Genomic DNA, 14,537 nt, shown 5'->3' on the forward strand with positions numbered 1-14,537 from the left:
AGCTCCTGCTCCGGGACCCTCCTCCCCTGCCCTCCCCACCTTCCTTTCCTAAAGGGAAGACCGGGGTGCCTGCCCAGAGCAGACCCATGGTCCCACCTATCTGTCTCACACCCCACCAGCCCCGCGCTCAGGTACTCCACAGCAGCCACGGAGGCAGGTGGTCCCCATGGGGGACCTGGAGACCTGCCCTGGGCTGGGGACCTGGGTGGGCAGGGCATGGGTGGCCGGTCACCCACAGCCATCTCGTGGTTCCCCCGGCATGTAGGTGCCCCGGGGCCTGCGCTTGTCACAGGGGTTCATGGACAGTGGACAACATGGCCGGGCACAGTATAGAGGCCCCCACTTGCCACCCAGATGGGCGTATCGGGGCCCATACCCACAGAACCGGCAGGCCAGAGCGTGGTCCTGGAGGGAGGTGCGGGGGGCAGGTCCTGGACCCGCAGTGCAGGTCCCCCAGCAAGGTCTGAGGGCGGAGGGACTGGGGTTTGTGGCCTGGGTTGTGATTGTGCTGACTGTGTGTCCCGATGAGGGAGCTCAGTCCCTTTTGCACGTGCGGACACGCAGGTCAGGGGCGGTGCTGACCGTCTGAGATGCCACACCCAGCTGGGGTCCTGAAGCAGCTGCACACCTGCTTCTAGCATGCGCGCCCCGGATGCTGTCCGGTCAGAGCCTCGGGCTCCAAGCTGCCCGCCCACCATCTGGCGCCCTCGTCACAGGCGAGGAGGCTGGGGTGCAGGGAGGCCACACACCTGCCCAGGTGACAGAGTCGGCAAGATGAGCCCAGTGAAGTGGGACTGGTCTGGTCCCCTCGGCTTGCCTGCCCCCCACTCGCCTCCTTCTGGAGCTCCGGGGAGCTCCAGCGCCTCTGACACAGCAGCCCCTATGTGCCTTGGAAGCCTCAGCCTCTGTTACTTTGTAGGTTTTTTCATTTTGGGGGGGAGGGTTCTTAGTTTTACAGCTCATTTAATGGCAACTGCTAATCGTTAAATGGGCAGGGGTTACCTTCAGAAATCACTAACATTCGCTGAGCTGTCATCTCTCAAGGGTGGTCAGAGGCCTGGAGTCGCACACATAAGGTCCATCAGAGGGACACCTGGGTGGCTCCGTGGGTTGAGCATCCAGCGCTTGGTTTCTACTCAGGTTGTGGTTGTGGGGTCGAGCCCCGCATCATGTTCCGTGCACAATGCAGAGTCCACTTGAATTCTTACCACACCGCCGCCTCTGCCCCTCCCCCTGCTTAGGCATGTGCATATGCTGTTTCTCTCTCAAATTAATAAAATCTTTAAAAAAAGAGATGCATCAAATACATCAGACTTGTTCTATCACCAGCCTTGATCAGACTAGGGAAAGAACCAGGTCTGGGGACACATGCGTGGTCTTAACATAGCCAATTTTTAGCCTGTCCTGATTATTACAAAATCAGAACAGCAAAAATATTCCCCGGCCCCCATTACTTGGGATCACATGTCTATAAGGGGCTCTGCACCTGCTGCAGGCAAGGCACGGCCCCCCACACCACCAAGCCTATGTCCCTGCAAGACAGGGGTCTTTGGGGATTCGTTTGCCCTTCCATTCCATGAGGGTTTGGCCCACTTCAGCATTTCTCCCGGCAGACTTTGTAGCAAATGCATCAACTGAGTTCTTGCCACTGTCTTCTCTCCTTGGCCTGTGTCCTGCCCCCCATCTCTGCTCCAGCCTCCTGGGGGTTTCAGGGGGCCCCCATGGCCCTCTGCCATGGCCCCCTTCTCCCAAGAGGACTAGGACTACTCAAGAGTCCCTAGGGACACAGTGTAGTGCGTCGCCTCCATAAGGAGGCTCTTCCAGCACTTCTGCTTGGAGGGATCAGTCCCCCACCTTATTTATTTAAGTCATTTATCCCTGGGTGGTCTTTGATGGCTGCTGGATCCACTATCAGCTCCCCTACCAGCTGGTTTCTGGAGGCCCTGCCCCGTCCACAATCCCCAGATTCTAGCTGGGAGCTACAGGCCTAGGTACAGAATATTAGTTAAGAGTTACCCTGGGGTGGCACCTGAGTGGCTCAGCGGGTTAAGCCTCTGCCTTCAGCTCAGGTCATGATCCCAGGGTCCTGGGATCAAGCCCCACATAGGGCTCTCTGCTCAGCAGGGAGCCTGCTTCCCTTTCCCTCTCTCTGCCTGCCTCTCTGCAGATCTCCGTCTGTCAAATAAATAAATAAAATCTTCCAAAAAAGGGGGGGGCCCCACCCTGACACCCAGACCTCCCAAGGACTGGTCCTTCCTGTGTCCCCCTGAGTTGCCCCTGCTGGGCATGGGGGTTGGCCGGGGGTGGGGGGGTGGCGCCTGCCCTGTTCCTGCACATGATGGCTGGGCGGGCAGGAGCTTAGTCCCGGAGCTTGGGCTGTGTGGTGGGCCCGGAGGCCCTGAACCCCGCAAGCCTGAGTAGCAGGCCTGAGAAGGGGGGCCTGTGTGGCTGGTTCCAGCAGCTTTCAAGACAGGGCTTTCCAGAAAGGGGGGCCGTCTTCGGGCAGGGCCCCTGGGCAGCCATGTGCTCTGGCGTCTGCGCCTCTTGTGCTGATGAAGAGCAGATGGGAGGACGGTGGGCGGGGCGGCAGGAAGTGCCGGAGCTATGGGGGGCTGGCAGCTGTTCCAAACCCAGAGCTCCTCGTCCTGCATCCTGGTCCTGGTCCTGCGTCCTGGTCCTGTGTTGAGGCTGGTGGCGGAGCTCGCGGGCCACTGCCTCGGCCCAGCGGGAGGGGCCGCCCCCGCCCCCCCACCTCTCTTCCAGGGCTCGCTTCCCACCCCCAAGCTCGGCGGAGGCCACTGGTGGCCCAGCTCAGAGCCCAGTGTGGGAGCAGCCCGGCCTCCAGCGACCCGTCCCACTCGTGCACACAGCAGGCCCTGCAGCACTAGCCCAGGGAGGCACAAGGGAGCCGGGTCAGGGAAGGGCTCTGGGACAGCTTCGTGTTCCTCGGCTTACTCAGCGTTTCCCCTTTAACGGTAGAGATCAGCCACCTGTTTTCTGGACGAAGCAAAGGGTCGGGGAGAGAGTCCCCGATACCCCGGGGGCGTGGAGTATCTTGGAAAAGGCTCCCACGTGGGACGTATTTGGAGAAGGGAAGGGCTTGTGTCTGGCCAGCGTAGCCCTTGCTGCATGGAGCCCCGTGGGAGCCCGGGAGCACAAGGACGGAGTCCGGGGAACATGCAGGATCGTCTTCAGGATCCCCACCTCCGTTCAGCCTGGGCCCACCGACAAACCCCACACTGGGCCTCACGCACTGGTTCTCAGGGGCCTCATGGCCAGGTCTCCGCAGCATCTTCTCCCTGTGTTTCCCTGAGGAGGACAGCTCAGCCGCCTCCACGGCTCGAGGGTGCAGGGAGGGGTGGCACCAAGCAGGCGGCCGTCGTGGTAGGGAGGAAAGTGGGTGTGTGGAAGGCCCGTCTGAGAGGGTCTGACTTTAGCCTGGGGAGGGATCGGAGCCACGTTGCTATGCTTGTGAAGCCTGTCAGGTCTGCGTCTTGGGGCGGTGGCAGGGGCAGGGGTGCAAGGGCTCCGAGCTCACAGGACCACCGCATCCCCGGCACAGTGAGGCGGTCTGGGAGAACATGGCGCGCATGTGCGTGAAGACCCAGCGGCTGGACGTCGCCAAGGTGTGCCTAGGGAACATGGGCCACGCGCGTGGAGCACGTGCACTGCGGGAGGCTGAGCGGGAGCCGGAGCCGGAGGCCAGGGTGGCCATGCTGGCCATCCAGCTGGGTATGCTGGTGAGTCGGGCACTGCCCTAGCGCAGGCAGAGGGGGAGGTGGGCGGGGGGCAGGCACTGGCCTCACAGGGCAGGCCAGCATATGTGGGTCTGGGCCATGCGGTAGCAAGGAACAGAAACCCCCTGGAAGGAGTTGGAGCCAGAAAGCAGAGTGAGGCCTCCTCTCCCCTCTCCGATGTCCTCCCCATCTCCTGCCATTACATGGGCTGAAGGCATCGCGAGAACCTAGGGGACCAGGCGGGGAGGGGGCGGGCAGACACCCGAGTCAGCTCCTTGTTCACAGGATGCTGCAGCAAGTGGGATCTCCTCCCCAGCGTGCAGGGCAGCCCCCAGCCTTCCCGGCCGACGCTGTAGGACGGAGTGCTGCAATGGCGTATGGTGTTGCTGCCCGCGGGGGCCGCTGTCTGGGAGCCCGAGGGCTGACACACACTGTCCCATCTTCAGGAGGATGCGGAGCAGTTGTATAGGAAGTGCGGGCGCTACGACCTCGTGAACAAGCTGTACCAGGCCTCTGACCAGTGGCAGAAGGCCGTGGAGGTCGCGGAGCTCCATGACCGTATCCACCTGCGGGCCACCTACTACAACTACGCCAGGCACCTGGAGGCCAGCACTGACCGCGGTCTGGCCCTCAGCTAGTGAGCGCGGGGGGGCCCCGTCTAGACTGAGCCAGGGAGGGCCCGCTTACTCCGGCTTCCTCCTCTGCCCCAGTGAGGGTGTAGTAGGAGCCCGTAGAGGAAGCTTCTCCATGAGGCACTGCCTCGGGGAAGGTAGTGGCCTCTGGGTGTGCAGGGGGAGCTTGAGCTCGCTCTCACCAGGAGAACCTCAGACACAGCCCACCTCCCAGCCCACACTGGGTTCCGGGTCTCCAGGCCCTGGGTCACTGGCTGTACCACGGCAGGGCCGTGACCCGCTGGGCGCCGATATAGTGTGAGACCATGGGGAGAAGCCGCTGTTTCTCTTCTCTCACAGCTACGAGAAGTCAGACACCCACCGCTTCGAGGTGCCCAGGATGCTGTCGGAGGACCTGCAATCGCTGGAGATGTACATCAGTAAGATGAAGGACAAGTGAGTGTCACAGGACCACTGGCAGGCGGACCATGGGTTTGCCATGGAGCCGGGAGCCTCCCTCTGTTGCTTCCCATGGGAAAGTGGGGATACCGATCCCTCCCTGGGAGCTGCTCCCCAGCCTACCAGGGTGGGGCCTCTCCAGACCCCGGGCCCTCAGTCCTGGCCGAGCCACCCAGCTGGCACACTCCCTCCTGGCTGCTGGCCACGTGAATGCACGGCGAGCATGGCGTTGGGGACCCGGGGATCCTTTCCAGGGGCCGCAGGCCCTGAGCGGGGCTGGTGGGCTCGTCGCAGGACCCTGTGGCGGTGGTGGGCCCAGTACCTGGAGAGCCAGGCCGAGATGGACGCGGCGTTGCGCTACTACGAGCTGGCGGAGGACTACTTCTCCCTGGTCCGCATCCACTGCTTCCAGGGCAACATTCAGAAGGTAGGGGCGTCCCGGAGCCTGCGGGGCATGGGGAGGCGCAGACAGAGCCCCACGGCTCCCTGCTCTCTCTCCAGGCTGCTGAGATCGCCAACGAGAGCGGCAACTGGGCAGCGTCCTACCACCTGGCCCGCCAGTACGAGAGCCAGGAGGAGGTGAGGCAGGCGGTGCACTTCTACTCGCGGGCGCAGGCCTTCAACAATGCCATCCGCCTCTGCAAGGTAGGCGCCGCCGGGCACACAGCCCCGGACAGTCCATGCCACGCAGGTGGGCAGGGGGCCCCTAGAGAGCTGCTTGGTGGGCTCCACGCCCCCCCCCCCCGGGGCCCATTCGCACAGCGTTCCTGCTGGAGTGACTGCTGCTGCTCCCCCTGGTCTCAGCCCCCAGGGGCTTCGTGAAGTGCCGTCGAGAAGCCCTTCAGCTTCCACGGCTCTCCTGCAAGCATGTAGGCCTGCTTCCTGTAAGCAGCAGGAAGGACCTTCTGCACGTGTGGACGGGTCCCAGCCCGGGGCTCGGAGACCTGTGTTCTGTTAATAGAAAAAAGAGGCTCCCAAATTCTGGTGCACAGACTGCATGTGACCATCTGACACTGGTTAGAAACCATCATCGGGAGCACCTGGGTGCCTCCATCGTTAAGTGTCTGCTTTCGGGTCAGGATCCTGGAATCGAATCCCATGTCGGGCTCTCTGCTCAGTGGGGAGTCGGCTTCTCTTTCCCTTTGCCTGCCACTTCTTCTGCCTGTGCTCTGTCTCTCTCACTCTCTCTCAAATAAATGAAATGTTCAGAAAGAAAGAAAGAAGCCGATGTCACGGGGGCCAGCAGCATGTCCGAGTGGGGGTGCTGGGCTCCCCTGTGGCAGCCTTAGCAAGCCCCTACAGGAAGCCCTGACATCCACTGTCCCCCACAGGAGAATGGCCTGGATGACCAGCTCATGAACCTGGCCCTGCTGAGCTCGCCCGAGGACATGACCGAGGCAGCGCTCTACTATGAGGACAAGGGCGAGCACATGGACAGGGCGGTCATGCTGTACCACAAGGTGAGCGAGGGCAGGCACACCAGGGCCTGCCTCGGTATATGCCGGGGCCACTCAGGCCTTCTTGGGGCCTGGGGCTTGGGCGGCTGCTCAGAGCACCTCCCATCCACAGGCTGGCCACTTCTCCAAGGCCCTGGAGCTGGCCTTTGCCACCCAGCAGTTCGTGGCCCTGCAGCTCATAGCAGAGGACCTGGACGAGCGCTCAGACCCCGCCCTGCTGGCCCGCTGTTCTGACTTCTTCATTGAGCACAGCCAGTACGAGAAGGCGGTCGAGCTGCTGCTGGCCGCAAAGAAGGTACGGTTGGGAGTCCCCGCTTGGCACCCACTCGGGAACCGAGGCCCGGGGGCCGCCTTTTCCAGACTGGGTGGGCATGGCTTCACCATCTCTCTCGGTTACGATTTCCCAAGAGGCCCGTGGCTCCCACCTGCCCCAGGGGGAAGGAGCGCTAGGAACAGGCTCACCTCGCACAGCCACGCCTCTTGTAACCCCCACAGCCAGGGAGGTGAATGCGTGGTAGAATACACGTACCATATAAGTCACAATTGTCGCTGTTTTTTAAGGGTACGACTCAGTGTTACCAAGTGCGTTCGCACTGTGGTGAGAACTGTCTCCGTGCCCCTGTTTTCATCTTGCAAAGCTGAAACGCTGCCTCACCAAACACCAGCCCCCCGGCTGCTCCCCAGACCCTGCCCCCTCTTCTGTGTGTGTGCATGGGACCACACCAAGGACCATTGTACCTAGAATCACACAGGATTTATCCTGAGTCCGGCTTCCCTGAGTGTCACGTCATCCATGTGGTAGCAGGTGTCAGAATGTCCTTTGTTTTTGTTCTGCTTTGTTTTGAGAAGAGAGCATGTGTAGGCAAATGGGAGCAGCAGAGGAAAAGGGAGACAGACCCGAGCAGACTCCCTGCGGAGTGCAGAGCCTGATGCAGGGCTCGATCTCACGGCCCTGAGATCATGACCTGAGCTGAAATGGAGAGCCAGACACCTGACCGAGGGAGCCACCCAAGTGCCCCCAGAATGTCCTTCCTTTCTAAGGCTGCACCACGCTGCCCTCGTGTGCATGCTGCCTGGGGTCTGCCCATCCATGGACACTGTGTGGCCCCTACCTCTTGACTTTTGTGCATAGTGCTACTGTGGACACACGTGGACATGTATCTCTTAAGAACTCTGCTTTCAGTTCCTTTGGGTGTTTACCCAGAACTCAAACTGCCAGGTCATCTGGTAACTGTTCTCGCTGTGTGAGGGACGTCCAGACGGCCTTCCACACGGCGCCCCAGCATGTCCCCGCCAGCTGCACACGGCGTCCCAATGCCCCACGGCCTCACCAGCACTGTAGAAAGTTCTCTCAGATAGCCACAGAATGGTGACGTAGAAGATGGTTACTCATGCAAAATTAGCCCGTTCAAATTGAAAGATCTCTCTTGCAGAAGCCAGAACCGTGCTTACAGTTTGAGTGTTTCCCGGGAGAGCCACCCAAGACTTCCTGAGCACGTGTTCTAGAAAAACCCAGCACATGCACATGTCCACCCTCCCCAAGGCAGCCCCATACCTAATCTGACCCCAGGAGAAACACCACTCTGGCTTTTTCTAGCCAGATAAGTGGATTCTGTAATTTCACCATGAAAACCAGATAAGCCAGAACAGCCAGGAGAGCTCTGGAGGAAGATTAACAGAGGTGATTAAGCCCCCAGACCGTAAAATATGTGATGGGGAGGATAATGGGGGTCAGAGCATGACCAGGCTTACAGATCAGCAGAAAATACCAGAAAATCCAGACATAGCACCACTTGCACAGGCACATCTCATAAGTGCAAAGGAGCATTTCCCAGCAGCAGGCGGAACGTAAGCCTCCGGTGAAGGGGTCGAGGCCCCCCTGCCGCTACTGGGAAAACACCAAGGTAAGTCCAGTCCCAGCCCGTTCCAAGTGGCCTGAGTTGCGTGTCAGCCACACAGCCCCGCTCCCCTGGAAATCGTGATGTCTTGTACAATCTCGAGAGAAGAAAGGCATCTTCTAAGTAGGATTCAAAACCCAAATGCCGATGGGAAGGACTGATCCATTCAGCCAAATGTAAATCTGAAAATCACACATGGAAAAAGACACCATAAAAAAGTAAGGATAAATAATGGGGGAAATAACGTGTCATACCTCTATCCCAAAGTGTAATATTCGTAATAGATATGGAGTTCCTATGAACCAGTAAGAAATTTGGCAGCCACTCCAAAGAAAGGGACAAAGACCATGGACAGTTTATTCTAAGAAGGAACTGTGGGCAGACCCAGCAGATCACACTCGGCCTGCCCCACAGACACGCACAGATGAAAACTCATGAAGATCCCACTTGTCCTGGGTTAGACCAGTGAAGGTGAGAGGTCAGCAGGCCGCAGGGAGTCGAGGGAGCAAACACTCGGGCTGGGTGTGAACACAGTGTCCCTCTCCAGGAGAGCTCACGGGCCCCTCGACCCAGCGCTTCCCGTCCTCGGGATCCGTCCTCAGCAGGACTGTACACATGTGGGTGGCACCCACTCGCTGCTGTCCCCGCATAAAGAACCCCCTTCCCTACCACAGGGGGCGGGCACCAAGGGCTCCAGTGTTGTCGCTGTGTTGGGTCCCACGCAGCTCCTGACCGACAGAGAGGACACCGCCTCCAAGACATCCACTGTTTGTGCAAGACCGGTTCTTAAGTGAAGGCTGTCAAATTTCCCTTCGATTTTCAAGAAGACTAATCAAAGCCCTTAGCTTAAAAATTTTAAAACAAACTGTAGAAGGAAGTTAATTTCTGGTTTCTTTTCCTCCCACGACCAACACAGCATTCTTCCGAGCTCCACGTTCCCCTCGTCCCATTTCAGAGCGTGAACAGCGTGAGAGAGTCAGTGCATGAGTGTTGGCCCGTGACCAGCGAGGGCGCCCGTCCCTGCCCTGGGGCGCGCGACCTGGCAGGCAGGGGCTGCCCCTGGACTGAGGACCTGGCCTCCCCCGCACCCGCCTCTCACCACCCCTTCCCGGCTTGCAGTACCACGAAGCTCTGCAGCTTTGCCTGGAGCAGAACATGACCATCACCGAGGACATGGCGGAGAAGATGACTGTGTCCAAGGATTCCAAGGACCTGTCGGAGGAGTCTCGGCGCCAGCTGCTGGAGCAGATCGCCAACTGCTGCATGCGCCAGGGCAGCTACCACCTGGCCACCAAGAAGTACACGCAGGCGGGGAACAAGCTGAAGGTGAGCGCGCCCTGCCGGGAAGGGGCGGGGTGGGGGTGGGGGGGACCTGCAGCCGGGGCTCACTCTCCAGGGCTGCGCTTTCCCAGGTGGCAGCTTCCCGGGGCCCTGCGCAGAGGAGCCCGAGCTCCCTCTTGTGGCGACATCCCGCCTGAGCGAGGGGGCAGAGGGGCCTCGCAGCGTTGCCAGGCCCCGTTCTTCCTCCACCCTCCCTCCGGCTAGGCCATGAGAGCACTGCTGAAGTCTGGGGACACGGAGAAGATCGTGTTCTTCGCGGGCGTCTCGAGGCAGAAGGAAATCTACATCATGGCCGCCAACTACCTGCAGGCCCTCGACTGGCGGAAGGAGCCAGAGATCATGAGGAACATCATCAGCTTCTACACCAAGGGCCGGGCCCTCGACCTGCTGGCCGGCTTCTACGACGCCTGTGCCCAGGTACAGACCTTCCTGCCAGGGCCAGGACCCCCGGGAGGGTGCTGGGACCCTGGGGGGCTCATCTGCACTGACGGCGCTCTTCCGCGCAGGTGGAGATCGACGAGTACCAGAACTACGACAAAGCCCACGGGGCGCTGACGGAGGCCTACAAGTGCCTGTCCAAGGCCAAGGCCAAGAGCCCCCTGGATCAAGAGACCAAGCTGGCTCAGCTGCAAAGCAAGATGACGCTGGTGAAGCGGTTCATCCAGGCCCGCAGGTGTGTGCGCCGTGGCGCAGGGAAGCAGGGACACGCGGCCCCCAGGCTCCTCTCCCCGTCGCGGACCAGGCCCGACTTCGCGGGCAGGGAGCAAGAGCAGAGGAGACCCGCGGGCCCTAAGTAGGACACGTGGACGATGTGTTGCCGCCTCCATGTTGAGCTCCTCCTGGGGAATTCCCCAAACCTGGAGCTTGACACCCACCCCAAGCCCCCCGTGACTGCAGTCCCAGCCCAGGACCAAGGCCCACTGGGTCCCTCCCCCGGGACCTTCCCCGGCTTGAACGCTGCTCTGTGGCAGACCCGCGTGTGCCCTGTGGAGCGTGTCCCTGCACTGGCCTTTGCTCATGCTCATCCCCTGCCCCGTGTCCCCCCTGCATCACGGTGCCCCCTCCAGACTGGTAACCAGCAGGGACTGGGGTGACAGGCTGAGTCTAGCGCGGTGCTGGGACTGCAAGCGACCAGGAAGTTTTTATCAAGTGAATCAGTGAGTTGGTGAAGTTATTAGAGAATTTGTTTAATTCACGGGAGCTGACCTCACGAAAGTTCCATCCCGCGAATGCCAGGAGCTCCACAGCCCCTGACCGGTGGCGGGGTTCTGGGCTCGGGCTCCACTGACTCCGCTCTCGGCAGGACGTACGCCGAGGACCCCAAGGAGGCGGTCCGGCAGTGTGAGCTGCTGCTGGAGGAGCCCGAGCTGGACAGCACCGTCCGCATCGGGGACGTCTGCGGCTTCCTGGTGCAGCACTTCCTGCAGGCCGAGGACTTCCAGACGGTGAGGCCCTCGCGGGACTAGGGGAGAGCTGGGGTGGGGGGCCCTGCTGCTGGCGGCCCCCACTCTCAGCCCGGGGGGTCCAGGAGCTCACGGTGAAGAGGTGCTTCTCTGTATTTGTCCTTTTAGCCTTTTTTTTTTCTTTTGAAATAATTTCAAACTGACACATTCACAAGAATAATAGAAGCTACAGGTACCTTTACCAGATTCCGCAGTTCTCGGCATTGTGCCACATTTGTTTATTCGTTCTATTTGCATGTCTTCTTCCTGTTTGATGTTTGGGTATTTTTCTGAGCGATATGTGAATGGCACGGCACGCGTCCTGCCCTTCTCCCTTAGTTTGCAGACACTAGATTGGACACCTCAGGGTGGGACAGAGGTCGCACAGCTAGCTCGTTTCTCATTTTCAGAAACTGCCTGACTTTCCTTTAGTTTCTCTTTTGTGTTCTCTCTTTTGTGGTTGGTGTCAAGGATCTTCGGGCCACATGGTCTGGCCACCTCCTGTGTTCTCTGAAAGAGTTCATGTAACACTGGGGAGCTTCCTCCTTCAGTGTTTGATCGAGTGCGTGACCAAGCCGAGCCGGGTCTGGAGCTTTCTTGTGCAAGGATTTTGGTGATTCCTTTCAGTAGAGTGGTTCCCAAACATTTTGGTCTCAGGAACCCCCTGCACTGGGAAGTTAACCGTGTGGGGCGACATGACGCTGTGTATTGTGTCACAGAATAAAACTAAGTCACTGAAAAATAAAATAAATCCACCACATGTTGACATAAATAACATTTCCATTAAAAAACTTTTATATTTTCCAAAACAGAAATTGCGTGGGAAGAGTAGGCCTGTTTTACACATTTCCAGGTCTCTTTAACGTTGTGGAGGCCAGCGGGATGGACTCTTCATTTCTGCCCCTGCTCTCATTTTGGCGGGTGGGTTTTTTAGCTGGAGTCCATGAAGCAGATCTAGCCCCACACCAGTATGCAGGGGAGAGGCGGGGCTCTCAGACAGTCTCAGGCCACCTGGGCCTGCACCGGAACATCCCCAGGCCTGAGCAACCACAGCCCCCGTGAGTCGCACTGACAACCCCAGACGGAGTCCCGTGCACCGGCACGGCCTGCACAGGCGTGCTTCCCTGTCTCCGCCCGCGCATGTGCAGGCCCTCGGTGCCTCTGCTCCGGTGCTGCAGGGCTGTGTCTTGTGGTTTATGGGCGCCTTCTCTCCGTGGCTGGCGGCATGGAGCGCCTTCTCGTAGGCTCACGTCCTTCTCGGAGTGCCCAGGTCCTGCCCCTCGTCTTGTTCAGCTTTGTCGTCTTACATTGGTCGCGGCCTCTCATTCCTACGTGCCTTTCCTGGACCAGGGACAACCTGCCAGCCTTTTTTCCCGTCTGCGGGACGTTCCCTCCCATCCCTCTCTCCTCTCCCACCGGAACGCCAGTTGCTTGTGTAGACTGTCTCCTAGCTCAACTGATTCTCTTCCCCCCCTTTTTAATCCAGAATTTTCCCTGATTTTCGTTTTTGGCTGTTGCTTTTGCTATTGCTTCGAGTTCACCCGTCTCGTGCAGCGTTAACTCTGACGCTGCTCCCGCCGCGCCTGCCATCACAGCTCGCCCCTGCCAGCCTCTGGACTTGTCCAGTTAGTCTCTGGTCGTTCGGCCTGTTAGCTCACGTCTTCCTGTGGCGTCTCACAGCTGGCGATTCTTTTCTGTCCCAGACACTGTGGCTAAACCAGCAGAGACGGTTCTGTTACATTCCTCCAAAGAGTGTGCTTGCTTGTTTCTTCCTCCTTTCTTCCTTCCAGCACCTTCTCACTCATCTCAGAGGCTTAGCTCTCCCCCCGTGGCAGGCAGCGGTGGGAGTCGCCGTTCCGTATTTTAGCTTGGGCTAGGCTCAAAGTGGGCCCTGGTCCCCACCATGCAGTGTTTCGAGTGGACTGGAGAGCAGCGTCCGTTCCCAGGCGTGGGCTCCCCTCTGAGACTCTCTCTTTTCCAATGTCTCCTCATTTCCGGCTGCTCTGATTGACCCCAGTTCGGATTCTGGTTCTTCAAGCCAGTAAGTGTGGGTTTTCTATGTGCCAGTCAGCTTCCCCCAGTGGCCCCTGACTGGGCCTCCCTTCAAGCAAGAGCTACGGGAAGCAGGAACTCCCTGCACCCCCTCCCCCGCTCCCTGCTTCCCAGCACCTGGCATGTCCCTGCTTGGGGGAGGGCTGGTTTGTGACCATCCCTCTGCCCCCACCAGAAGCCATTCTCCATGTTCACCATCCTCTTGTTACCAACGTAAGAAGTCTCCCTCCAATATTGGCTGCAGTTTTCCTTTGTTTCAAGGGCATCCTGTGGGCACCCTCCCAGTTTCAGAGTAGACAGCTCCCAGAGAGACTAGGCCGGCCTCAGGGAGCCTCACAGCTTCTCCCGAGCTCTTCTAAAGCACCTAACGATGAATCCGTTTCAGAAATATGGCTAGTGAGCCAGGCCGGCGGCACTGGGCCTTGGCCTCCAGGGTGCCTGGGACTGCAGCCCCTGCATGGTGCTGTAGCCCACAGGTCAGCACCGCGAGTGACACTTGGCTCCCTGGCCTGCTGCTCACCACCTCTTGGTCCCCTCCCATGTCCACTCACTGACCCTCTGCTGTCAGAGGAAGCATCTCCAAATCTCTCAGCGGGTTTCCTTCTATTTTGGAGAAGAAACACAAAAGTGGACTCAGACTGTTTGCTCGTTCAACACCAATAGAAAAATCACTCTTCGTGATTTCACCAGATTCTTCGCTATCCCAACCCTTGTTTGGAGCCCATGGGATTTAGCAACTTTAACTTAGAAGAAACAGACCTGTGAGTGGCGAGGGGGTAGGCAGGCCAGGCCTCCTCTGGTAGGGAAAGAAAGCCCCTATCCCTGCTCCATGTCTCCCACTGTCCCCTTGCACTCATCACCAGAGCCGCCGCACCAGAGCCCAGGCCTGAGGCCCCTGACCCAGCACAGCAGGAGTCCTCTTCGGCCTGGACGGCCTGGAGCACTTCTCTTCGTCGCCATCCAGCTGGGTCTGGTGGCCATGCCTTCCTTGTGGAACCGGCTGCCTTGCCCATTGAAAAACCAGCTCTACACGCAGAAGGGCACCACCCTGCACCATGGTTTCCACCGGCCTCTTGCTTCTAGACCCGACCCCTGAATTCTGTCTAGTCCCTAGAGCCCCAAACCCTGCTTTGTACCTGGGTCCCGGCACCCAGCACAGTGCCTGGCTCACAGCAGGCAGTCGCCTCCCGTGTGGGGGTCTCCCCGCCTCGCTTGAGAATACCTGGGACTTGCACTCTGCCCGGCGTACGTTCCTCCAGCAAGCGCCACTTACTTTTCTATTTTCATCTTTATCTCTCTCTCTTTTTTTTAAGATTTTGTTTACTTCTTTGACAGAGTAAGAGAACACAAGCAGGGGGAGCAGCAGGGGGAGAGGGAGAAGCAGGCTCCCCGCTGAGCAGGGGGCCCATGGTGGGGCTCAGTCTCAGGACCCTGAGATCATGACCTGAACCGAAAGCAGGCACTTATGTCTAATTTTTATGTCTTAGTTCTACCCACCCAAATCAAAATTGCTCTGGAAATTTTATCATCTTTAAAGAAA

General features: G+C 59.2%; 1 protein-coding gene and 1 non-coding gene across 4 annotated transcripts in view; one reads left to right on the forward strand and one right to left on the reverse strand.

Moving 5' to 3' along the window:
- Positions 1–14,537, forward strand: part of IFT140 (intraflagellar transport 140) — a 71,595-nt gene that overhangs the window by 55,297 nt on the left and 1,761 nt on the right. For all 3 annotated transcript variants that reach the window (XM_044233621.1, XM_044233620.1, XM_044233622.1), the window contains 11 exons: positions 3,563–3,740; positions 4,184–4,374; positions 4,709–4,804; positions 5,102–5,234; positions 5,309–5,452; positions 6,139–6,267; positions 6,377–6,559; positions 9,282–9,488; positions 9,708–9,920; positions 10,010–10,176; positions 10,807–10,948. In XM_044233621.1, the coding sequence (XP_044089556.1) occupies positions 3,563–3,740; positions 4,184–4,374; positions 4,709–4,804; positions 5,102–5,234; positions 5,309–5,452; positions 6,139–6,267; positions 6,377–6,559; positions 9,282–9,488; positions 9,708–9,920; positions 10,010–10,176; positions 10,807–10,948 (1,783 nt within the window). The remainder of the gene's footprint in view (positions 1–3,562; positions 3,741–4,183; positions 4,375–4,708; positions 4,805–5,101; positions 5,235–5,308; positions 5,453–6,138; positions 6,268–6,376; positions 6,560–9,281; positions 9,489–9,707; positions 9,921–10,009; positions 10,177–10,806; positions 10,949–14,537) is intronic.
- LOC122896228 lies at positions 1,318–1,443 on the reverse strand. Its single transcript, XR_006382388.1, has one exon. It is a non-coding gene; the product is annotated as a small nucleolar RNA SNORA72 (small nucleolar RNA).

The sequence above is a fragment of the Neovison vison genome, chromosome 14 (assembly GCF_020171115.1).
Source record: "Neovison vison isolate M4711 chromosome 14, ASM_NN_V1, whole genome shotgun sequence".
NCBI classification, from domain to species: domain Eukaryota; kingdom Metazoa; phylum Chordata; class Mammalia; order Carnivora; family Mustelidae; genus Neogale; species Neogale vison.